The sequence below is a fragment of the Schistocerca serialis genome, chromosome 3 (assembly GCF_023864345.2).
Source record: "Schistocerca serialis cubense isolate TAMUIC-IGC-003099 chromosome 3, iqSchSeri2.2, whole genome shotgun sequence".
Classification (NCBI taxonomy): Eukaryota; Metazoa; Arthropoda; class Insecta; order Orthoptera; family Acrididae; genus Schistocerca; species Schistocerca serialis.
This window is the reverse complement of record NC_064640.1, coordinates 40,884,940-40,912,866: the sequence shown is the minus strand read 5'-3', so window position 1 is coordinate 40,912,866 and position 27,927 is coordinate 40,884,940. Positions and strand designations below refer to the sequence as shown.

Sequence of the window (27,927 nt, the reverse complement as noted above, 5' to 3'; positions counted from 1 at the left end):
ATACGTGATGCATTCAGCATCTACCGTAGCGGAAGACTATCGAAGTATGTCTCACAAGACCCGAAGAAATTGTTATATTATGTGCACACACCTATGGAAGACACAGCAACTAAAGTCGAGGTCAGCAAAGCAAAAACAGAAATTCTGAACATCACCCCAGTTAACTCTCGCTCCACAGCAAAGAGGCGTGATACGGAAGTTAGCGTCAGTGGATTTAGGGAATAGATGTAATGGTTAAAACTGAACGAAACTTAAGGTCCCATTAGAATGCGTATCAGATTATACAGGATTCGCGACTGGCGTAGTCCCTCTTTTAATCAATATATATTATAAAAGTAATTGCACTATGTGCGTGCTGATCAAATTCAGAAAGGAGTCTCAGTACGAGCAAGGGAGTTATATGGTGTGATAGCCCTGTATCTACGATACTTGGAAGGAGGCTCCATTTTCACCCGAAGGAAGTGCTTTTGAAGAATAACAGCAGGGAAGATTGACCCTCTAGAAATTTCTGAAACATTCCAGAACATTCGAGAGTACTCGAGAGCATTCCACGACATACCAGAATGTTCTGGAATGTTCTACAATGATCCGGGATGTTCCGGAGCGTTCCGAAATTGTCTGAACTCTTCGGAAAGATTCCAGAATGTACAGAAAAATCCCGGAACACCCCACGGATATAATTTTAATGGGAAAAAATCCAACCTGTAAAAAGCGTAGAAACAAAGGAAAAGTCACTTCCAAGGAGTTCTGCGCTTGCCGATTAATGATCAGAGATAATGAAACATACAATCACATCCTCAACACTCGCCGTTCATTCCAACAATTCCTGGTAGATGTGTGGCACAAATAGAAACGGAACGCATAATTTCTATACATAAGACTGAATGAAAAGAATTTTAAGAATTTTAAATGACGGAAATACTGACGACATTGGAACAATGGTAATCTTATCCTCATCATACATAGGAAGTTCTAGACTCATACACGAATAGCCTCAAGATGCTATAACCAACATAAGAAAATATGGACGACCTGACGTCTCCATAAACATTCATATGCAACTCGTCGTGGCCAGAAATCTATGAACAACTAAGATACGGACAAGACCCCATGCATCGGCACGACATAACAGTCCGAGTTTTCCAACTAAAATACATGAGATTTGCTGAAGTCATCACAAAGTAATACGTCTTTGGAACCATTAGATGCTGGATAAACACAATCGAATGGCACAACCGAAGACTGCCTCACTCACATAATCTCATATGGGTACACGACAGAATTCATCCCACGGATATCGAAAAATCATCCAGCCTGAATCTTCCAATCCACAAGAAGATCCGGAACTGTACGATTATACCCCAATTCGCCACGTATGAATGATGGAAAATGTACAAACAAACACCGAAACCCATACTTGGATGACATACAAAACGGAGTTAATGGCTATCCGAAACACAGAAGACGATCACCCAAACACGGCAGCTTCACAGCAAAAATACGGAAACGCGGCAGTGACGAACTGGAAATAGATAATCAGTCGGTAGTACCATATAACACACCACTTTCCAAAATACTCCAAGCACACATTAACGTACAATACTGCAATCCAGTGAAATCTATGAAGTAAGTCTGTAAGTGGGTGGACAAAGCCAGTGGCATGGCAGTATTACAAATAGCCAAAGACAGTGAACAAAAAAAGAGAATCGACGAGATCCTCATGTACTAAATGTGAAGATACATCGGCAGCAACGAAACAGCTTGCGGATTTTCGGTTTTCCCATACACGAAGGCGAACCAACCATACACTGTCTAGCAGTGTATTAGGATGGACAGAGCGTTTACTTCACAAAATACACAGCCAGAAACCTGCAGGAGAACCACTTCATAACACGTCATTATCTGCTTTTTAGCAACTGTGTCAAACGGATCCATACGCGAAAACATTACTGTACGTCGACATCTCTACCTGTGAAACATGGAGCACAACAAGAAATATCTGTCAACGGCGAAACCAAGGAATTATTGTAGAAAATCATCCAAGAATCATGAGAACTGGCGCACTACGCCGAGTATACGCTGTACATCGTAACAATGCAGGATGTTTCTACCTCCGGATGTTGTTACATAAAATCCGGGGATCAACAAGTTTCACAGATGTCAAGACTGTTGACAGTTGCCTGTGCCAGACGTACAGAGAAGCATGCCACCGCTTAGGACTACTGGAAGACGACAACCACGGGGAATTAACACTACAAGAAGCCTCATTCACAGCCTCAGCTAAACAAATGACTTATTCGCCATAATTCTAACAACATGTAACCCATCGAAACCAAAAAAGCTATTGGACTCCTTCAAAGAGAGTATGAGTGATGACATGCTGTACTAGATCCGACAAGCTCGTCCTGAACTGACCATCGAATTCAACGACACCTTAAATGACATGAAACACTCATTCGTCTAGAAGATAAATGCTTAGCTATAAAAAAATCAGACCTTAGTACAGCTTGGATTTCAAGCCCCACGAAAAGATACTATCAGTGGAATAACTTGGAAATTATAAAGGAAGAAAGCTACAATATCAACGAACTACTTCAGTGCATTGCTCACAACAAACCACTCATCATTGTCAACCAAAAGGAAATTTACAACGTTATCATTGACCGGATTGACATCAACACTGGTGAAATTATTTACTTGGAAACACGAGGCGCACGAGGCAGCACCGGGAAAACGTTTCTAATAAATCTGTTGCTGGCAGAAATACGTGCTAAACAACATATCGCACTTGCACTGACATTACAACCACACTAATGGAAGCAGGACGAACTGCCCATTCCGCAATACAACTACCGCTGAATACAGCCGAAGAACAATTCCCAGCATGTAAAATCTCAAGAGCATCTCAACGGGATGAATCAAGATAAAATTATCTACTTAGACGAGTGCACAATGGCGCATAAAAAGTCACTATAAACCATTGACATATTACTACAGGATTTGCGAGGAAACTCAAAGTGATGGGAGGAGCTCCCTGCTCATACTTTCAGGGGCTTTTCGACATACACATCCAGTTACCCATAAGTCGACACAAGCAGACGAAATCAAGGGAAATTGTTTGGTAAGTTCCTGTGGAACCAAACTGCTGAGGTCACCGATCCCTAGGCTTACGCACTACTTAATCTAACTTAAACTAACTTACGCCAAGGACAACAGACACACACACCCATGCCCGAAGGAGGATTCGAACCTCCGACTGGGGGAGCCGTGAGAACCGTGACAAGACGCCCCAGACGGAGCGCCTACCCCGCGCGGCACGAGATCAATGCATGCTTAAGAAATCACTTCTCTGGCTCCACACACAAATACTGCAACTAACAAAAAATATGAGAGTTGAGCTATCGAAAGAGGAAACAATAGCACATTTTGCTCAACAACTCTTACAAATTGGCGAAGCCACATATCCCACTGACCAAACGACAGACCTCATTAAATTCAACAGTTATATCTGCAAAGTAACTACTTCTGGAAAAGAACCAATCGACCAAATTTATCCAAACATTGTTCACAATATACGAATCCGGTATGGCTATTTGAAACGGCAATTTTGGCAAATAAAATCATTACTGTCAACGGTGTCAACTTTAATATTCACAAGAAAACTGTCGGTGAAGAGAGAATATACGAGTCGATCGACACGATGGTATGCGTTGAAGAAAGCGTGACCTGCCCTACAGGATTTCTACACTCATTTGAAGAACCAGGAATGCCATTACACTGCCTTCGACTTAAAACTGGATCTCCGATCATGCTACTGAGAAATCTAAACTCACCAAAACAATTTAATGGAATATGGATGATCGTCAAGTAGCTATCGAATAACATCATCGAAGCCGAACATGACTGGAAAGTACAGAGCATAAACTATTTATCCCCAGAGTACCACTGATCTATACTGAACTGCCATTCCAATTTAAAAGACTGCAATTTCCAATCGACAATTACAATTACAATTAAAAAAGCGCAGGGACATACTTTAAAATATTGCGGCGTCAAACTGAAGGACTCCTGCTTCTCTCAGGGTCAACTATACGTAGCCTGCTCTCCAGTAGGAAATTCGAAAAATTTGTAGATACATTTCCCGGATAACAAAACGAGAAATTTTGTTTACAAATTAGTACTGTAAATGTTTAGAATATGTTCTCAACAAAAAAAGTTGTACCTTTTACAGTTTAACGAGTATTGTAAGTGGTTGGAATATGTTTTAGATATTTTTTTTACTCTCATACTTTAAAGTTAATCGTTTTATTCCAACTGCTCACAATCTCGTATCAACTCCTTGAACGTGCTCAAATACATGCATGTAGATACAGTACTTTATGACTTCCGAAAAGCATTTGACTCAGTACCACACTTATACATGTTACAGATGATATAATAGTATGGGCAATGAGTCAATATTTGTGACTAGTTTGAAATTTCCTTGTTGGGAGGAAACAACATGTTACCTAGGATGGAGAATCATCGACAGGTGTTGCAGCAACTTCACGTGCCTCACAGAGTCGTGTGTCATGAACTGTACTGTATATTAACGACCTTAAAGGGAATATTAAGAGTGACCTCAGATTTTCGTATATGATGTACTTATCTATTATGAAGAACTCTCTGATAAAAACTACACAACTATTCCGTAAGATATTAGAGTTCAAAGTGGTGCAGTGATCGGCAATTTGATTTAAATGTTCAGATATGCAAAAGCGTACACTTCATAAAGGAAGAAAACTGTAGTGTTCTATGACTGTAATGACAACGAGTCACAACTGCATCCGCTGAATTAATACAAATACTTGGGAGTAAATGAGCGTAGAGATACGAAATGGAAAGATTAACCTACGTTTAGCCGTAGGCATAACAGGTGACAGACTGTAGTTTATTGGATGGATACTACAAAAACTGGAGTTCACTTGCAGAGCTCTCGTGCGACTCTTCCACAAAATATTGCTCAAGTTTATGGGATACACACAAAACAGAACTAACAGTGGATACTGAAATTATGCAGGAAGAACAGCAAGAAAGGTCAATGGTTGCTTTTACCAGTGGGAGAGTGTCTCGCAGATGCTAAAGAAGAAAACTGGCAGAAACTTGAATATAGACCGAAACTCTAACCAGAAATTCTACTTACATAGTTTAAACAATCAGCTTTGAATAATAAATCGAGAAGTTTACTACAACGCTCTACTTGTTGCTCCCGTCGGGATGCAAAGACAAAATTATATCAATTACAACCCTCGCAGAGGTGTCCAGTCAGTCATTCTTTCCCGCCAGCATACGTTAACAGAACGGGAAGAAACCCTAACAAGTTTTGAGATGCTCTCCGCCACGCTCTTCACAGTGGCGAATCACTCCACGCTGAAGTGAATCACAGAATGGGAAACAGTGTAGTGAAAGACATTTCAAATTTACTTGTGGTGTAGCACGTAGTATTTTGTCTCCTATCCCTAAAACCCTGTTGAAAATTTTGGTTTCTTAACTAAATTTGTGACATTTTGTCGTTAAATAATACAGGATGTCTCAACTGCAATGGTTAATATATCAGAAGGCAACAGTACGGAGGAGTTTGAAGTAAATAGCCCGTTTAAAAATCTGTCCTTTCTCCTTGTATACCATCCCAGCTAGTTTCCTGTTTGCATTAAAAAAACCTGCGAAAATGATAAAAAGAGCATATAAATAGGTTAGTAAAACTGTTCACGCATTGTCAGGCAGTTCAAATTAAATTTAAAAATTAGGTTGTGCTGTAGCCAAACACCTTTCAATTTCATTCAGTGGACTAAGCAGTACTATTCATAATGTAATTCACTTTATTTATATAATATATTCACTGTTTTTGCGTTCAATTCTCTATCCTTCCACGTTCTCCTACGAGAAATCAGACCTTCCTGGGGGTCGTTGGTAGTAAATGACGCACTCGATCCATCGATCATGGAATGTCAAATTTAAATGACGTATAATGTAGAAGATGAAAAGTATAAGTCATACTAAAAGCATATATTTATGTCCCTAGACAAGTGGAATTTCGCCCAAAAATAAAGGAAACTAAAGTAGGAAGGAACAATTCAACATTACGTCGACGGCATGGTCATTAGAAACGTGGCTGCACAGCTCGGCAACGATGGAAAATGGAATCAGCCAGTCCATATTTAAATTGACTCAGCATTCGTCAGAAATGATTTAAGGAGAACCTAAACTTACATGTCACGACGGGATTTTAACCTCTAGCGTACACTGTCGCTATCACTCCAATACGAGCAAACACCAACGAATACGGCATTTTGCGGTTTGGAAATCATATATGACATCCTTTACAGCTTCTAAGAATACTTTTGTGACAAAACCTGTAACAAAGGCCGTTATGCTATGAACGGCATCTCATAACGAGTACAGTGTTGTTTCTAATACTTGTATTGCAACACATATTCGGCTAGAATCTCGTTCGATGCCCTTTTTAAGAAGCTGAACTCGCATTTCGGAAAGCCGGTGATGAAACGTTCGTCCGCTCATCACGATTTTGGTTTCAGTGGTTTACCTTCATTGCTTCAGGAAAATTGTGCAATCGTTATTCGGAACAGAAAATCGCCAATAACCGTCTACATCCCAACCTCCCCCCCACCCCCCGTCCCAAAAAAAATGCAAATACTTTCTTACTGTCACTGTTTCGACAAACATAAACTCCACCTACTGTTTGTTTTTCGCGTTATCTCAGCTGTTCTATAGGGATAATATTGACCGCTCCGATTGGAATTACCTAATTACAGACTTAATATATGACATTTCGTTCGATATGACTCGGCGTCCTTCAAATGAATTTCTTAATTTAGCAAACACGTTATTCAGATCTAGATTTATGTGATCATTCTAACCGCAATAGTAGCGAATAGGTACCGTCAAATACTCTTTTGCATCCAACCTTGGCACTTTGATAGTTAAATCTAACATAATAGGATTTATTTTCTTATTCCTGCATACTACGTTACAAACTCCTGAGACACGTTCCTCGTTTCTGTTTAAAATGCAGTATTTTGTAATTCCTTCCATATATTCCTCCTACTACATCTTATCCTGTCTACGGGGGAATCAACCATTGGCTATCGGCTAATTTTCCAGTTTTTATTTCAATTGTATGGTTTGGTTTCCCTGTTGTCACGGTTGTCATTTGACTTAAGAGTGCAAAGTTGTATACATCATTTCTCTGCGAAACTCGTAAACTTTGTTCTGTGTGTTATCGTGTCTGACCTGTTTAATAATAGTTTTTGCTTTAGCAGAGACTCGTAAACAGACAGGCAACTGCCAAAAAGTGCCCGAGAAAGTATCTAAAAATCACACTCTGGCTTTTCGATCCCGCCCCTGCAACCAGATAAACGCTTTCCACCTAGAAAATGTAATTTCTACGTTCACAATGAGCCTGCACTTACAGCAAAGGTAACATCTTAAATTTCTTTTTACATGCTAGTTCCTAACATTTCGTGTAACCTGAATGGAGTTATGTCCATCACTACGAAGTTGTAAGCAATGTAGTTGTGTGAGCCCATGTATGCAGGAATTCAGTTTCCATAATGTCGTGACTGTGCAAATGTATTACGATCGTTTGCTTGTACTTCAGTTTTAATGGTTTTATCGAAGTGACTTCCACCTAATCATTGCATAACACATGTCAAGTTACCACAGCTCACAACACTAACATTGCGAGACTTTTTGCACTAACGTTGTAATACCAGATCAGTAAATCATATTGGGTGTGGCCCCTGCAGCTACTGAAAATGTTCGTACCCTACTTATAAAACAGTACATTATTCTGACATGTCTACAGACATCCCTGCGATATGGGTACACCTACGGTACCGGTATTTTTATCTTTGGGGCACGCAAGCCATTGCACTAAGAAAAGGTCAGTGGTTCTTAGGGGAAAGAGGGTGTCAAAGCGCCTAATTTCCTACGAAAATAACAGCAGGCACTTATTTTTCTTTGCTTCCTTAACTGTTTCTTCCAGGAAGGTGCACGCTGTGGGAAAACATATAATAAAGAAACTTCCTGTATACCATATATCCTGAACGGTAATAGTACAAGAACACTTCGGTGAGGAACGATGAGAGCGGCGTGTCACGTTCTATTAGCAGAGTCACAGGTTTAATGATATACCCAGTTTAGTGTTCCCTAAGTGCGTAATTAATTAGCTATGTGGTAGACTGGAACTTTGTCGACACTTACAGATTTATAGATGGCATTAAAGAAGTCCTGAAATGTATGTGTATAGCTACATTCATAACAGAAGTAGTGGCAACACACGTAGTGGCACATGGCTTGTAGTGAGATATCTCAGAGATATACGTCCGAAATTTAACGTTGCCTTACGAAAGTGACCCTGCCACACACCAAAGTAATCACTGGTTCGGGTGTCTAACCGCGCGTTGTAAATAAGTACGTCATACGTTAATTCCTATAGGTTTATAAGTGCTGTTTATTCAGACAGAACATACGTGAATTTCCAATAGACAATTCCTTGTCCTTGGTCCATAAGAGTGAAGCGAAGCTTGAGATTATTTGGCGAATTTCAGGCAGAAATGGAAAGAAAAATTCCTTACCCAGTAGCTTAGCTTTCTAAGATTCATACGAATTTACGTTTTCAAAGCCACTTAGAAATCCATCTTCCGTGCAGCGACATTTACATGTTTGAGGTTGATTAAATAATCTGGAATGGATTCAGTGGATCGGTGGGTATGAAGTACTCTGAACCGTCGATGTAATGAATATACAGTGACAAACGATAATTTGTGCTATCACGGTACTTCAGTCAGATTTTGTGCGAGGTCGTTTTAACCACTAGGCGATCTGAATTTTCCTGCAGTCCTAACGTCAGATTTCAGTGCCGTTGATGTTTCCACCTGTGATTCCGGAATCCTGCTGGTGCAAAACATGACTGGTAATAGAAGTACGAATCAGACTTGAAAGTGTGCTCAGGTGAGGTTACACGCGATAAGCACGAAGTCTGAATCCGAAACTCGGTATGGCAAAATTTTACCAGTTATCAAGATTTATTGACAGCAGTTATTATCTCCCTAGGGGCCAGTAATATGTTAGTGGCGTATCATGAATCGAAATTATGTATGTCAGGATCGTTGTCGTCTATCTTAGAGCTATGTTATCCGTTTAGTACATAACAGCACGATAAGAGTTCAGCCAAAATGTTCTGCATGCTCAGTTTTGGTGATTCCTCAAAGTGAAGTAGAACTCCTAAGTACAGTCACCTATTGAGACAAATGAGATGTGATATTCATTGTGCTAGTTTTCTTTTAAATATCTCCTTTCATGGAATGATTGACAACGTACAAACAAAATTTTCTACAGTCACATTTCAGATACATTAAGAAAACAGTGGTATACTTTCTCCCGTCTTTTCACGGAATTTCAAACACGATCAATTTTGCAGAACAGTTCAGGGGAAATGATATTGAGGAAAATTGTCAAGCGTTTGGATCATTTTGTGGTATACGTTCGAGACACTGACATCGGATCATTCAACGAAGACCGTTAGCCGTTATCTTACTCGCATCCGTAATGCTAGAAGGAACCGAAGCGGAATATGTGTTACCTCAAGGGTAGAGCAGAATAATGAGGTCTCCACTGCACTCATGAAGTCGAAATAACTTTTGAAAGAGTTCAAGTTCACGTCTATGGTATTCTAAGTAGAATGGCAACACCAGCTACCTGTATAGCATAAGACCTTCTCGTCTTTATGTCTTGGCCCTATGTAAGCAGCATAGAAGAACGTACTTTATTCCTAACCAAAATGACGTGTTTGAGTTGATAAAGATATTGAGTTGGATATATTGTGTCTAAGCAAGCGATATACTAATTAAGGCATGTTATACTGTCCCTCTTCTAGTGTGGAGAGTAGGTTTCTTTATAATGCTTCTCTGTTAAGATCTCTAAGGAAGGGCGAGAATGAGGTTGGTTTCCGTGAAATTTTTATTGAAATGAGCTGAGGTCTAATGTGTCTTCTCGCAGCGTACGAGCCGTTAAAGTCCTGCCGTTTATACTAGGTCAGTATTACACTGTAAAAATTCTTTGAAATATCTTTTATAGATGTTAGGACCATGCTCGAACCTTTACAAAAGATACGATAAAACAACCCCAGAACATCCCAAAGATTCTATGAAACGCCTTTTATAAAAAAGTATTTGACGAAGTTCTTTTACAGTGCAGTATGGGCATTACATATGAATGATGAACAGCGGGTTGTAGTCTACATTCCATTATGCTGTCAGCCATAATGTCTTGTGCCTACATGAGATAACATTAATAGATACAGCAACTTTGTATAAAATTAAAAAGAGGCAAGAACAAATGCTATAATCATATAAATAAACACCTACCTTAAAGTCCTCCGAAAGCTACGGAATTCATTAATCTGTTGTTCCTGCCAAGATGATTTTATTTGTTGGCTTTGCATTGTGAGCTTATTAATGTAGGTAATGTAGCTAAGTTCTGGATTTAAGTGCAAATGCCCGCGTTCAAGTTTGAACACGTGGGAATTGATCTGCATACTGATGCAGTGTACTATTCAATTCCGCTTTTCATTACGGAACGATGCTGGTGACCTATGTCGTTACTGTGTTGTCACAGGCCATTCTAATATTAATTTACATCGTTTGAAATAACTGAAATTGATCATGGCGCAAGTAGTTCAACCCGCATATTCGCTCCACTGTTACTGTGAATACAGGCTTAACTCACCGAATGAGGAGTATATGGAACTACAACTACTAATACATGCAACTGTGTACGCAACCGGTTTTATATGGTCTTTACGTATATTTTGACATTCTGTCTACGGGAATGTCATCTTAGCTAAACATTTGCCGTTATACTGCTTCGTATCGACATTTTGATGGCCACTCTAGCTCCTTGCCATAAAAAAGGAAACGTCGGTAAAACAAAGTGGGCTGTTTAAAACCGAAATATTTTTTGATATCTTCAGTGTCTGAACTAAGAATTACGACTCACTCCAAGAAAGGACGATGAAATCGAATGTTGTATGCGTTTGAACAGAGCTACTCAACTGTAATGACATTCAGAATATATATATATATATATATATATATATATATATATATATATATATATGAATAATGAGAGGAGGAACTTATGATACAAAAAGTGCACTAGGTAACACATTAATTAGAATTCTCATGAGTCCTCGGCAGTTATTTTACTTTATTTTATAAGATTTACATGAGAATGAGTTTTTACTCAATTATGTCTGATGTAAATAAATGCATAATCGTCACAAAGTACTTAGGCGTAATAGATCCTGCAGTATCGTGATACATAATGGTGTGATGAGGTGTATAGTGTTCTTGCCCAACACACTTAGGTAGTAGTGAAGGCCACAGTGAGATGTTGTGTAAAGCAAAGCTCAACGTAAGAGTTATTCGTTAGTGAAAGACGACAAAGCCGGCCGGAGTGGCCGTGCGGTTCTAGGCGCTACAGTCTGGAGCCAGGCGACTGCTACGGTCGCAGGTTCGAATCGTGCCCCGGGGATGGATGTGTGTGATGTCCTTAGGTTAGTTAGGTTTAATTAGTTGTAAGTTCTAGGCGACTGTTGACCTCAGAAGTTAAGTCGCATAGTGCTCAGAGCCATTTTAGAACCAAAGATGATAAAATCAAATGTCCCTGATAATCATTTCACGTACGTTCAATTGTAACACGAGCTTGCTCAACCAGAACTGTCACACTTCTCAAAATATGAATTTTTGTTTATCCTATTGCAATTTATTTTCAAGTCAACGTCCACGTGTTTTGGTAAAATCATGTAAGCTGTGTGAAGATGAATGAGTATTTTGAAACAGGTAACGGTGCTTTTTTCAACAAAGTAAAATAAAACTAAATTGTGGTTCGTTGCTGCTGCGCACTCCAAGCATTCTCTAACACGTAACACCACGGCTGTCAAATAATGTCTTTATTTGACAAATTAGAATCATCCTGCAAGGCGAATTAAGTCTTATAGTGCCTGAAAGCTACATGTATCAAGAGGAAACAAAGTAAACTCAGAATTTCAAATAATAGGATAATTACAAAATAATATCGTTAAATACAACCCCTCAAAACCTAAAATTCTGGTGTGGAAATTTTTTTACGTGTATTGATACAGTTCTATATTAATAAGTCTTACAGCAACGACGAGTTCTACAACTCTCAAAAAAAGAAACATTTTTTCTACAAATTAAACGATATGCATTTCATGTTTCCCTAAGAAAAACCGTTTTTCTCAGAAGTACAATTTTGTACACACATATTTTTCTCAGTTGCGCTCAGGAACCATTGTAATCAAGGAATACAAATTTCGGAATTTTCACGTTGCTTTATTGACCTTTCAGAATTCATTTCGCTTTATTGAAATTACTGTGATGTTGTCAGTGTGCACCAAAGTAGCCCCACAGTTGGAAGCGAAAAACATACTTTCTAAGTTCGGCCTTTCTTTTCATATCTTGGAAGACACTACGGACAAAAAGCGTTTTTGATGTGTTACCTCACAATCCGCCAAATAGTAAGTAATTATTTAAAATTACCACAAACTACTTTCAACGAACCATTCCACCTCAGAGTGAGATCCTTAGGCGCTACGCTCTGCATGATTCAGGGTTGCGTAATTAGCGGTGAACGACTTGACTAGACTCAGGCTTTGTGCTAGGAACCAAGACGGGTTCCAGTGCAGCAGCAATAGAAGCCATTCGAGGTCGTCTGGAGAAACTTGTACTGACAGCGAGACTAAGATTCCATCGTAGCCGCAGTCAATCCAAATCTGGGCAAAGCATTCCTAATACAGTGTTTCATCTTTCAGATTGTTCTTATTCATACTGATGAGATATGTATTTTTAAATTGTTAGAACATTAATTAACAGTTGCCTCGTTTGTTATTTTCCATACCTTCATGAGCTTCAAATTTGGATCCATGCGCGAAAACTGACGTAAACCTGGCAACAGCCAGTCGATAAATCTCAGACATGTAATTTACTGAATAAAACGTTTTCAATATAAAAGAGCTTTTACTGCTTAGACCGTACCTTATATCATACAACTAAAGCATGAGGGCTAGTTTCGGCTGCTTTTGACAAGCATCATCAAATCGTAAAAATGAGCTAAATGTGCACTGAAAAACATCATCATAGGCAACAGTCATGGAATGACATTTATTCGAATTATGGTTTAACAAGACTAGGACAGTACGGAGTTAAAAGCGTCATCGGGAGCATGCCAAGTCGTAAACCAGAATCTCGCAAGATCCAGGTAATAAAGATATAAAATGGCCAGTTGCAAAAATAAAAGTACATCAGATACCCTTTAATGCAGTTGTATAGCAAATATTTTAGCGAGAAAAATATATCCAACGGTAAATAGAAGCGTCGGCTGTTCCATTACCTTACTTACAAAGCAATGATCCCTCATGGCGTATAAAATAGTTATCCTTGCAAAACGCGCACAAGTTGAAAATTAAAATACCACAGGCCCAACCAATCACGCAAGACACATAAAAACTAGGTTTCCAGTTCCCTTCACATATAGCGTGGCCTCGGCCAGTCTGTATTGTTTACACATCCCGTTGTCGACCACTGTGTCAGTACTCTCTGCATCGTATCGTGGTTTTGGAGCTCTCTACCAGACACAGTGATTTCCACATGCATATCCTTCCGCATCAGACGGCTAGATCAGTGCTCAATGCTACGGTGATTCGAGAAGCATTACGATTAATGCTAATCGGTGTCGAGATCCCCAAAACGCCTGATGTCAACACCGTCGTCGTGCATATCTGAGTTGTAATAGAGCGCCAACTCTTACCTCACAAAACATTTATTCTTAATCTTCAGGAATAACTTCACCTTTGACAGGGCGTCTAGTACACTATGATCGATCACTTAGTTTACTAGTGTATTAAATGCTACTCATAGTTTCTACGTATTTTGCTTCCAGTTGTGTAGCAACACTGTATGAGAAATGTATTTGTAAGATTCTAAATACTCGGCTTATATCTGTGTAATTTGGGACACGAACTTTCCTAGGGAACTTCTGCAAAAGGCTGGAACTTAGCTTCGGAACGTAACTATGAATGATTTGTTTAATATTCAGTTCTTACCACGTTTGTTACCAGAGTTCGTACTAGGGAAAGAGATGTGGTAAGTCTGGGTATCCGGAATACCGGGATGAGTTTTGATCCTGCAGTTTGTTTCAGTGCAGTACCAAGAACGAATTTTGAACTCACTTGGGCATTGAGACAAAGTTCTGAAATTATTTCATGACAAAAGTGGATCATCATTCTTATCATTTAAGCAACGAAATTAATTCCCACCAGCACCTAGAAATTTTTATTAATACTGATATATTCAAACATATCACAGATAATTCACTGTCCGTATGTACGACCTAACAGACATATGATTTCGCAGTTTTCAGAAAATTGTACTTTACGTCATAGTTCACCATCCAGAAACCGAATCTCTTTACGGATTGGTCCAATGTTTCACCTCGAAACGTCTTTAACGTGTTTGAAAATAGCGATTATGAACCGCATATGTTAATTTACGTATCAGTGGAATGCAGATGGTCCTTCACAAGTACTGCGGTGATCTAGAAATGTTGTGTTAGGTTTATTTCTATTAGGTAAGACTACGAATTTTATTTCATGCTCTTTGAACAACGAGGGTTGCCCAGAAAGTAATTCACCGCAATTTTTCTTCAACAGTTCTTCATTGTACATAATGAGAATTTCACACACGAAAGAATGGTGCTTTATCTACACACCCTATTTTTCCACGTAATCTCCATCCCGTTCTATGGCATTCCTCCAGTACGAAACAAGGCCGTGTATGCCCTGTCGGTACCTGTCCTCGTCCTGGTGGCGGAGCCAGTGCTTCAGTGAAAGAATCAACTCATCATCATCCTCAAAATGTCTTCCACGAGTGGAATCCTTTAATGGCCCAAACAAGCGGAAGTTCGAGCGGGCTGGGTGAGGTGTGCCAGGTGTGACAGCCTTGGATGGTCTCCCCGTACGCCGCAAATCGTGGAGCATTCTGATGACGTCACCCTCCGCTTCCAGTGACTAACAGTACTTCTGTCGACAGCAGATGCTCCATAGACTTTGCTCAAGCGTTTGTGAATATTTCCCACAGTTTCTTTCTCTGCAGTGAGAAATTCAAGGCCGGCACGTTGCTTGTAACGCACATCGCCTACAGACTCCATTTTGAAACAGTTCTGCAGAAATGCTATCTGTGCGAAGTGGCGAAAGCTTGCCGCGATTACTCAGGAGACTTCAAATAGTACATACTCAACGTTACGCATTCATATCAACGTTTCGCATTCGTATCATTGTTTTCAGCTGAGAAACTTTCTGGGCAACCCTCGTATGTGCTAAGAGATTGTGGATAGACCTATCATAAGCAAAATTCATATAAAAGTTGTTGAAGTCATATTTCTCCAAACTTCAGTGCCATAAGTTCTGGTCACTTTTTGCGTAATTAAACGAGAGAAGTATCAGCTACTGTACCTTAGGACATTACATGATATTGCATTGGCATACTGTTGTCTGACGTTACCAGTTTACAATCTGGTAGTATCACTTAGGCCTTTTGCAAGTATGCACTCAATGACAATAGCTGTTCCTATTATGTAACACAATACGTGGTTGATACGGACTGTCATTTTGAATAGGAACTCGAGAGAAAATCAACATCGTTGTAAAGAGCTCTCAAAACTTAACATTCATTGTTCGATTTCTTTTAAATTTTAGGAAGTTTCGGTGATATCAAGAAGAATATCTACCTGGCTATGCCCTACACCATCAAGCCAAAGCTGGTGGGATGTCACCATCATTACGAACAAGCAGACCTGGTTTGTGCAGAATGGTATCAAACTCGTCTACGCTGGGCACAGGTTGCAATAGTGGCTAGGTCCAGCTGAGTCATAATCGTAACGAAGTCAGAACGTATCATAGAGACAATAGAACCGCAGATTGTGTCACTGCAGTAACTTTCGACTCAAACTAAAAAATGGTATGTGATTCAGAGGTGAGAAGTAGCACCGTCAAGAGAATTCTGCATGTTATTTGTTTAGATGATTATCACGGCCTTGTTTAGTCATTAAGAGAAGATGATTTCGTAAATAACCGCCTTCTGCGACTCGTTTGTAAATGAAAATCAGGAACAAACGATCCTCATAATTGTGACACTCACAGATCTAATGGCAAGTCAAATAGCCACAGTGCTCAATATTGATCAAAAGAGAACCCTCAACGGTAACGTAATCAACGTAAGTAGCACTTCTGGAGCATCTACAGCAATTCCTGACCCATTCATGATAAAGTTATCCGACCGAAATATTTGATGAACGTTTAAATAGTGTGCGGTACTCCGAATTTCTCCAACCTCCACTGACAGGGTTGCTACAAGATTTTCCACTAAGAAAATGGTTACTTTTTCGGCTAGGGTGCATTTTACATTACGTTTTTTCTAGTCCATAGCGTGGTGGATGACAGCCAATAACATTTCCCTCACGATCGCCAGATATAGCCCCCAATAGTTTTTTTTTTTTTTTTTCAACACGCGCATCAGGAACATTCTGTATTACCATTGCCTGCAACGCAAGTTGATATGACCGTATTCGTAAAGCATGCCGGTCGTTTTCATATGGGGAGGTACTTTATACTGAGATCCGTGCACGACTGTTTTAACGACGGTTTTACAACAAGGTGGAAGGCACTTTTGAACATCGGTTACGGTAAACCGAACGAGAAAAATGCGATACTTTGTAATAATTTGATATAAGTGTTAACACTAGAAATAAAGTATATTCAAAGTTAGAGGTGTAAGAGAATGTATTTTCTGACTGAAACATTATAAATCAGATCCAGTACCCCATAAAGTGGATTTTATTTCCCTTTAGCTTTGTTCGAATAGTTAGTTTTATAAACGTTTTTGATATGACTCATACGTGCGAAACACAAACTTATTCGACACAACACGTTCAGTTTTGACAGCTCTCTTAAACGATAATGATTACTGTCTCTGTTGATGTTTCAAATTTTGAACTTCTATTTCTCAATTTTCCAGCGGCTCCCGGCTTTTCCTTGCTATCTGTTTGCCTAGACCTCAGCTTTACTCGAGAATGATCAGACGCACCGTTTTAGAGGAGAAATGTCTGTACGATTTGTCTTATGATGGACGCTAACCCGGAACCACCAGTGTAGCGATGTAGTACATGACTAGTTATCATGAAGTTAATTGCTGTTATTAGCTTTTATTTCCAAACTATTGTCAGAAATTATTTCATTTAATAATAACCATCCAAAAGGTAAGATACCAGATGGAAGCTACATCATCTAAATAAAATCGAGAACGGAGCCAAAATATTACCGTTATAAAGAATACCGTAGCCTTCGTCCAAGTAGTTTATAAATAGAGTGGAGCCAGAACCATAGTGATGCAGGAAAAATATTGTGAACTGGGTCGCTAACTCTACACAGTCTCAACTGATCAGTACTGTGATTCTTAGTGGTAGCTTTAATTATGTACATTAGAATTACTCCTCCAGCTTACAACGCAAAAAGTCCTCTAACTGGTGGGAGGTTATTCCTCCGAAACTGGTAGAATTGTAAATGAGATACGTTGTGGCTTTGGTGGAATTTAATTTAATATTTACTATTTTGATCGTATTTTGGATATAATTTGTGTGAAATGAACACCCAAAATATACACAAAATGGGCAAATATATGGAAATGCAGTTTTCGCTGGGTTACAGCGGAAAATGTGCCAACTTTTCTGACGCATGCAAGTAATTTTCCTCGCTTACTGATGCTGATTTTTGTCTGCGACTCTAATTTTTTGAATGAAGCTGTACACCTTTCTCTGAGAGATTTGAAAGAGCACTCGAAGAAAGTTAATATGAAACGTTGTCAAACAAAAAGATAACAGTGTCCCAAATCACTCTCCCGCCATCAGAGGCTGCTGTACCAAATCTAACAACACACGTAACTCAGGAGTGATCCGTGCGTTTATGGGTGCTCTTTGTGGCCATTCGTCTGTGCTGTGCTGTTGTACGGATCAGACATCTTGCTCGTGAAGTTATTCTGACTTCAATGATGGATACGACAACAGAAAAAGTGCATATGGTTTTCGTTTATGGCGTGTGTTGCCAAACTGCTAGAGCAACATGTGGTTATATACTGAAATATGTCCAGATCGTGTCAAGCCCACACGAACTGTCATCATTAGAGAGAATGAAACAGGGAAACAAAAAGGAATAGAAAGTTAGAGACTTACAAAAAACTTTTTAGCAGCTGTCACATACATTCCATACGTCACTTGACGGCAGCTTGAATGTGGGTATGACAGTTAGTATTTCGTTTCATCAGCAGTTTCATGGCAACGGCTTTGTAAATAGGTTATTGTTCTCCTAATCACGGCCACGAAAGCCATACAGTAATGCGGCGTTTCTCTGCAAGAATTGGTATCCGAATAAAGCGTCATATACAAAATCATAGGTTATACTCGCTTTTAATCCGTTGAAAATTCACTCTAGCCGAGACAAGTGGATAAGCTACGACCTCTGTTTGTTAATGAACAGTGCATTATTGGTTTCTGTTTTACATATAGGACTAAATATTCACGAGAATGCTCTGTTTCTAACAGACATGCTCGCTCAGTTATGGGATGATGTTCTCCTGGACATAAGGCAGTCCACGTGGTAATAATCCAGCAGTTGACCCGCCTGTCCTAACAGAACATTTAGAGACAGTCGTATAAGTCATTCGGGAACCACAAAATACCCGTAACGCTCCTACGACTTGGAATGTCTGGACTCTTACATATGGGGAAATTGAAACGCGTGGTCTACAAGGAAGCTAAGACGACTGCCCAAAATGCTATATACGGCGGGCCTGTGCTGCGGCCGGCCGGTGTGGCCGTGCGGTTATAGGCGCTTCAGCCTGGAACCGCGTGACCGCTACGGTCGCAGGTTCGAATCCTGCCTCGGGCATGGATGTGTGTGATGTCCTTAGGTTAGTTAGGTTTAAGTAGTTCTAAGTTCTAGGGGACTGATGACCTCAGATGTTAAGTCCCATAGTGCTCAGAGCCATTTGAACCTGTGCTGCGATAAATGGCGATTAATTTCAGTGTGCAGTATAGGAACTGCGTAATCACTTTGAAGCGTATTTGATGTTCGAGATCTATATATAGAGAACCTGACATAGAGTTCACAATAATAAACACACGAATCCTGCTGGAGTCACGTTTGGTACACTAGGGCAGACGTTTGTGGGAAACGTCCTCCCGAGGGCGGGAGAGTGGTTGGCTATCTGATCGCTCCGTCCCCTGGGTACTGACCGGCGCTGCGCGGGCCCTGCTGCAGGCGCTGCGAGCCGACGCCGCCCAGCGCCGCCCACCGCTGCGCCTGCCGCTTCACGTCGCCCACGACGGCGTCACAGCGCAGGCGCAGCCGCTTCCCGTTCGAGAAGAGCCGCTGCTCGGCGTCCAGCTTGATCTCCCGCCGGCTGCTCACCAGGCCGCGGCTGTCCACCTCCGCCTCTAGCTCCTGCACGCCCTCCTCCACCTGCACAAACACAACGACACTTGTTATCTGTTCGACGTAACTTAAATTTTCACGTAATAAACTCAGGTTCTGATGTAAGCAGACAGACATTTTTGGCCTCAAAATAATGCTGTTTGAATCATATTTGTGGTATTTTTCATCACTCATTGGTAAAGAAATTCCATATCGTTTCTGTTCTGCTAGTAGTGAAACATGGGGCAGAACGGGATGGCGGAGCACAACTAGATTGTGCTGTTTTCTAGACGGGGGAATGCTGAGACCTACTGTACTGACATGTAAGTATATCTCTAGATCGAGGGGAAAGTGCCACACCAATTTTGACTTGGTTTGGAATTCGTTCTGTAATTACAATGAAATGAACACCCTTAGCTGCTTACAGGCGTTGACATACGTCAACGGGGCAGATGAAATTGTGTGCCCCGATGATATATATATATCCGAAAGAACAGATACCATCTTAGTACATATATAGTTAAGCTCACCGGCCACTTGACCATCTTCTTCTTCTGTGCTAATGCACAAACAGTGCCCGAACTCTTACGGGAATCGGCAACGCTCCACGAGAAATGAGTATAATGGGCGGGGGCACTACGAATGTAGTGCGGGACAATACGCTGAGAATGTGGGTTTCGCGGGAGGCGTGCAAGAGATAAATTCCTGCAGTCGCGCTGCCCACTGTGTCCTCCGTGACTCAGATGCATAGAGCGTCTGCCATGTAAGCAGGAGATGCCGGGTTCGAGTACCGGTGGGGGCACACATTTTCATCTGTCCCCGTTGACGTTTGTCTACGCCCGTAAGCAGCTTTCGGACATGTCCGAAAGAACACAGTTCATCTTAGTATATATTCGACCTGTAAGTTAATGGTCGTCCTACGCATTTCAAGTTGTGTTTTTATAACTTGTGGTGAATTTAAACGCAAGATTAGCCGTTAATTCTTAATTATATGCTACTAAATGACATGGAAAGTTCAAATGCTTGTCACTCGCTGTACGTTAGTTATACAATACTTTTAAATCCATCAGTTGTTATGCTCCATACAAGATGTTAACCCGAAACATGTTCTTGGGACGAACGGGGCAGGACAGAATGGCATAGTGTCCTGTTCTGCTCTTTAATATCTTGATGCAAGTAGATTTCGAACTACATATTTCATTTCCCCTTGCTGCTCCAAGTGGTATGAAAGACTTATAGACAGCAATTGGATATTAAATCATTATAGATAACCAAATCGATGTTGGAAAAATGCATTCGTAAAGTTAAGAATAAACTCAACTACAGAGTTCACAAATCAGATTGTATATTTGGAAATGTGTTCACTGCATAATAAAAAGACGAGCTGGTAGCATACCTAAAGCCAGTGGAGAGCAGAATTTTCGTCCCATTATGAAAAATCTCGTTGTCAGATCAGTAGCCTATTAGCTAGCAGATACGACAAAGAAATTTGCCTAACTGGCTGGGGGTTGGGGGGTGGGGGGGGGGTGTTATAAGATTTATTACGAGGAGTCTATGTTGTCTATTCGCAAGCAACTAAATACGTCTGGTGCACGAGCGATGGGATTCATTGAAGTAATAGTAACAGTAACTTGGTATTAAGCATTAAAAATAATTTCCCAAAGGACATTAAAATATTTTTTGTTGTTAACGATTTTTGTGGAGATTCCAGTTCCTTAGTCTACATTGTTCATTAAACATCTTTATGTCTTAGTTTTAACTGATGTTCCTGATAATTTCAATGCTTATGCAAGAATTTCACAAAAATTGCCTTATACCACTTTGCTCAATTGGTGGGGAACGGGAAATATGCAGACACTTCTTTGAGATAATATAAAAAATACGTTCCATATAGTTGTGTGTGATTTTCAAGTAAGTTACATTAGGATACCCAACAAGGCGATTTTTTACACCTTTAAGAAGTATTTCCTGTGCTCCGCTATTTTAGAAGAATTGTTAAACATTAAGTATCACGATACGCCACGATTTTTCCTACTTGTTTACTTGGAGCTGGCTTCCGGTTTATTATGCCTCATGCATGACAGAACTGACTAGAGTCCACAAGAAATATTAATCCCTAGGAAACTAAACATTACAAAGCAAGGTACAGACATTACGCACAGGATCTTTGGTCATGACAGTAGGTGATAATCACGCGCTTATTAATCATGTTCTGCACCAACCATGTTAAATTACCCATTTCGTAAATTTTGTGTTAACACTGTAGACTGACATGCTTGGTGAATAATATCAGTGATGAGCACTTTATCTGACATGACTCACATTATGTCATGACCAAAGATTTAGTATCCAATGATAGTTTATTTGTTTGTCATATTTGGTTTCCTAAGCACCACCGTCTCTTATGGATGCTAATCACTTTTTTCTCATAAAGCCATAATAAAATGAAAAGTTGTTACAAATAAACAAATATTACTAGAACCAAACACAAATGTTTTTTAACCTTAGATTGCTTGTAATTGTCAGTTTACCATTGCGATTTTAGCTACATCTGATCTGTCAGTCTCACAGTGCGAGTCAAGGTTTCACTTTTGGTTTCAGTTTTAGAAAATATTGCTTACATTACTAACATTGGTGGGGAGTCAGATCCACATCCTATTTGCAATGCCGTAATAGGTTTCGTCCGGAATAGTTTCCCAGAAGGAATCACACCAAATGTGATACAAGAGCGTTACTCAGTTGTTTTCTCACATTATAAGCAATCATTCGAAGTAATTAAGGTAATGCAGTCAAAACACAAGATCATAACATTACTATGCAGATAACTAGTCTCTCCTAGAAGATCACACGTTAAATATTGTAATTAAATAAGACATCGGTAACTTTCAAGATAATTTCCCTAGATAAAATCGGATTTCAGTTTCTACTATCCTTATCAAATGCATAGTATCTAATTTCTGTCCCTTTTCTATTTCCGAATTTGTTATTGTTTGTTTGTAGCCCTCATATCCTTATGGCAAATTGGGTCAATCATTATAAACATCATTTGCATGCCAACATAGCCAGCAGTTAGTGAGATGCCCCGGATTTTATTTTCATACACTGAATCTTCAATAAAATTGTTCTTCGCAGTTACTGAATGCTGTATGAAACCCAATTCCCACAGAAAGACAGGTTGCAGTAGTAAGATATAGCTTCGTTGACGTCACAAGCCACAGAAGCCGCGATCTGGCTGACAACAAATATTTCACAGCATCTAGCACTGCTTTTTTGTTTACAATAATTATTGTAGCCGTATTAGATCGTTTCAGATGTATGGTTTTGTTTGTGCTATAATTAAGAATGAACAAACTCTTCGAAGAATTGCTAGTCCCGCCAGGGGTGCTAGTCGCTCGACGTTCCAGGATAACTTCTGTAACTTTTGGAATGTAGAAGATAAGGTACTGGCGGAAGTGTAGGAATCAGGTGGTGTCACGAGCCGCCGATGACCAGCTCAGTCAGTACAGCACTTTTCTGTGGAAGGCAAAGGTTCAAATTCGAATCACGACCCTGCACACACTTTCAACCTGCCAGCAAGTTTCAAATCAGCGCACACTACATAGCAGAGTGAAAAATCGCTCAAGAATATGAAATAGGGTCTATATTCAACGGAGACAGGCAGTGGTCTTCTATGACTAAGGAAAAGAATAACCGTCTGTCGTTATGTAACGTAAATGGCAAATGTAACCAGCATTCGTTCAATTAATAACACTTTTTCAGGTGGCGTATTTAAAAATGCATGAAATCGCTGTTAGCGAATTTTGTCGCAGTAGGAAACGATACAGACATAAATGATACGTTAATAAAGGACTTGATGAAATGATACAATTATGTGCGGTATCGGCATTGTCATCGTCGACCGCACTCGCGCTCTGTTCTCACATCCACAGAAGAAATCTGGCCGCTTCGAACTGCTGCTAAGAGGCCTCGCCAGATAGTCTTCAGATTAACATCCGACTAATCTCTGATCACACCGACGACCGTGCAGTGAAATCTTACGAACATAGAGCGTTCATCCACCTTGTTACACCGACGGATGCAACACTATGAATTCATGAGACATCACTGTTGGTAGTGGTACATGCTAGTAGACGAAGAAAATCCACACTTACTGTACACATTAGACGTTTGTCAGTTCCGCATGACTAGATCACATTAGCGATCAAAGTGACAATGTAGTTCGTTCTGAAAGAAGAGTGTTATAAAAAATACCGAGAAACAGTAATGCTGTTTAGATGTGGCGATACGTTCGTGTGTTTTCATATTCAATCAGTAAACTGCAGATATAGATATATAGTTAAATATGCCTAACTTGAAATAATATTCTCGATTTTCTGATTGTTAATTCTCACAGTCATCTGAAATTATAATCTTCCATATCTTATATTCCGTTCCGCCTTTTGAAAGATAGTTCGTTCGGCGGCGTATGATGTAAAGAATAGACAAAGGCTCTTATTCCCTGTAGCGATCATACCAGTAGGATGCCATTACACGGTGTGTGACGCTCTCAAAAGGCGGCCCTAAGCCGTGAGGGGACCTTAAAGGGGCGAATAAGCTCTTACGCTGATCACGGTAAGAGGTACCCTTTCAATTCCCCTGGTTTGACGGCTACATACAAGGAGAGAAATATCTTGAACCAGCAGTGAATCCACCTCCCACGATATGATGTTCTGGTCTGTTTTTGCTTTACTTTTCTTGCTTAGAATATATAATTCGCCACTACCTAAAACTTGAAATGTATCGTATGCTACTCTGTGGACATATCAGATGTCGCTCTCTTCTAAAATAACTAATGAAATTAGTAACTCTGTGAAACTACTAATACACCAAAGATTTCGTATGAGCGTGAGGAATATTGGACCCGCTTATTTATTGGATCCAGGTCTTTCTAGAAAATAGAACTTAAAACTTCTTTCTTAACAGAGCCAAATTATCAGATGTAAAACTAACGTCAGGCGTATCACAATGGGTTATTAAAGGACCATAGGTGTTCACGATATGTGCAAAAGTTGTGGATATCGTCCGAAGATCCGCGAGTTTGTTCAGAGATGATACTGTACCAAAATGCCGCAACATCTGTAATGGAGAAAAGCTATGTGCAACTTTCACTTGACACATAATACGAATAAACGTAACGCATATGGCATGAATAGCTATAACTTCACATTACTTGTCGATTACACAATTTGCAATCCATCACTGGACACACTAAGGAACGTGCAATATCCAAGAGACATGAGAACTGTAAGAATTATACAATAATACTTGCAGGAAATGTGGGTGTCAGACTGAGTATCATTAGAAGAGTACTAAGGACATGTAGCTTACACACGAGAAAAGTAGGTCACAAAACCTTTTTTCAGAGCTCCTTATATATTTGCCCCGTGTATGAGGTGTTTGTCAGGAAAGATTATTAGAGACGCTAGAGAAGACCAAAAGAGAACAATGCGCTTCGTGATGGCAACTCCTAGTAAAAGAGGGAGCATTGATTCAGCTCCACACTAGTGCCAGATGGCAGACGCTGTGTGTCACGGAAATGTTTACTTCCGAGAGTTTTCGTTTCAAGAGCTCAGGCAACATATTGATCCCATCAGTACACATCTTTCCAAATAGGCCTGATGGTAAAACAGGGAACTATGAGGTCATACGGGGTCTTACTGACAGTCATTCTCCACACACACCATCTGCGAATGGATCACGAAAGGGAGGAATGATGGTGGTACGCGTGCTGTTCTGTCATATTGCGGAATCTGGCAAACAGAGTTCGGATATACACGTAGATTCTTTAATTTTCCTAGAGGCAAAGATATTGCTGATGGCATGGTGGAAAATATTCCCTGGAGCACACGATGTATCGACAGTCAAACAAAGACTATAAGGCCACAGACAGTCTTCAAATCCCTTAATATAAAATACTATTGTGTTGTATTCTAATTCTTCGAATGTAGTGACTATAGTTTTATTTATCAATTCAGTTCTCTCGCTTCACTTTCCAGAATTCAAAAGCGAGTGTGTTGAACGATTTTTTAGGACAAGGGATGAGGGAGGGGGAGGGGGGAGGGGCAGGGGCTTAAACACTCGAAAAACAAAGCGTATGCTGACACAAAGTAGAATAGAGATCAATAGGTACTTCTTATTTTGAATATAACCGAACGTGGTAATAAAACCAATTGGTGAATAAACCACCACGGTGCTTTCAATGGTCTGATGTGTTTGCTGTTGGAATGTCGCTATCTTTCTTTGAACTGATTAACCTACTCAATTATCAGGAAACGAAATTTTTACTTATACTCGTAGTAGGAGCCGTTGTACTTTTTCACATACAAAATGCATTTCTGAAGGTGACAGGTTCCTTATGAGGAAGAAACAAATTTAAATATAGTACAGTCTCACTTAACTGATTTTACGTACAGAACTATACAGGTTTAACTATATGCAAATTAAATTACACATTTGTGTGAACGGATGACATAATGCACAGCCGGCCGGCGTGGCCGTGCGGTTAAAGGCGCTTCAGTCTGGATCCGCGTGATCGCTACGGTCGCAGGTTCGAATCCTGCCTCGGGCATGGATGTGTGTGATGTACTTAGGTTAGTTAGGTTTAATTAGTTCTAAGTTCTAGGCGACTGATGACCTCAGAAGTTAAGTCGCATAGTGCTCAGAGCCATTTGAACCATATGAACCATATGAACCATATTTGCACAAGCAGATAAGCAACAAAAGACGCGTTCAGACTTTAGCCACTCAGCTTGAGGAAGAATCCGAAACGTCTTTTTGTCTACCCAACGTATTATTGTGCTAACCTCCTGAAAGGCTTAAGGGTGAGGCAAATCATTGTTTGGCACAGATAAATTCAGGCTAAAGCAGTCAGTTACTGAAGTAATAGTACCTCTTTATCCGCTGAAGGATATTTTTATTTGTTGCGTTTCAAAATTAACGTCAGTGCATTAGGTTACGCCGTTTTTAAAATGTGAAATCGCCGACATACAGTATTACCAATTGTACGTTTAAGTTTGCTTGCATTAGCATTCTTCCTTATATCTGTAAGTACGTCTGCTACGCCACACAGTAGACGGTAAGGCAGTAAAAGACATTGTTAACCGTATATTATACCTGGTTACTGACTTGCTCACCGTATGTGAACTTTGGTTGTGATATTTCAGCGATATACCGGTTTACACTAGTGCCTGTAATAGGAACAGTAAAAGCAAATTTTTTGTACGAATCACATTGAACTTAATGGTGGAAATGACTACATAAGGAACTAATTTATTTCTCATGTGAAGTTATTTTGTCTGTTTATTTACCGACAATCTTATACGGTCATGGTTTTGAGAAAATTATGTATGACACTGTCCAGAAATCAAGGTTCAGAATTCGTCAGTATTAAAATTGTGACTGCTACTAATATGAAGACTAACATCTAACTGATCTGAGATGTATACTCTATCGGCAAAATGTGTTGGAATCTAGCCATGAAACCAAAGACAGCTCAGAGCTATAATTTCGTTGAACTGCTAACCCAGAAACTTCTGTTTATTTTATACACACAGTGTTCTAGTGACTGTAATTCATCCGCAGAAAGAGAGAAATTTATGTACTGTGAAGTAAGTCTTAAATGAACACTGAGTGCCAGCCCGTTAAGAGCAGTCAATCCATGTTTCATTAGATGACGTTTCCTATTCATTCTGACAGAGTTCTCCGGTTACTTGCCCAATTATGCTCGTTCACAGGGACTTAATCCCAAATGGAGAGGAGTTTTAAATTCAGCAGTTGATTGGACACTCTCGTACCGGCTGATGAAGTGTGCGAAATGGGATTAGTGATGTGATTGCTGGCAGGCAAGTTTGCGCGCGTCCAACGATTGCGCTTTACAGTGCGTCTTTTCATCAGCTTCTGAGCCCGTAACAAACGAGCCTAGCAACAACAGAACCACTTATGTGGATGAATAATTCTTGCCAAGAAAAGTCACACTCCACTCGGATACAAAAGCCGTTCGTGGCTTATTCAGTAGCTGTAATGGATTTACGCTCCCCTAATTCTCCTTTACTTTTCTACCGACGGAAGCTTTCTCTACTGTACAGCAACAGTCGGTCCTCTCGGAGGATGTAGTCCCTCAGTTTTACGCGATGTTGCAGGAGTGGCAAGTAAACGAGAATTATACGTTTCTATCTTCCCTTGTAACTGAATTTATGCTTAAAAGATGAAGTGAAGATCCCTGTTGTCCGTATGTTAATCAGTATACAGAAAGTAACAAAACACTAATTAATGCCTTCTCTGTATTT

The 27,927-nt window shown here is 40.0% G+C and overlaps 1 protein-coding gene across 1 annotated transcript in view; it reads right to left on the bottom strand.

The window, feature by feature from the left end:
* The window catches only part of LOC126470671 (uncharacterized), a 497,178-nt gene that overhangs the window by 260,592 nt on the left and 208,659 nt on the right, over window positions 1-27,927 (bottom strand). The window contains exon 5 of the mRNA XM_050098664.1: window positions 19,426-19,651. Coding sequence (XP_049954621.1) covers window positions 19,426-19,651 — 226 coding nt within the window. The remainder of the gene's footprint in view (window positions 1-19,425; window positions 19,652-27,927) is intronic.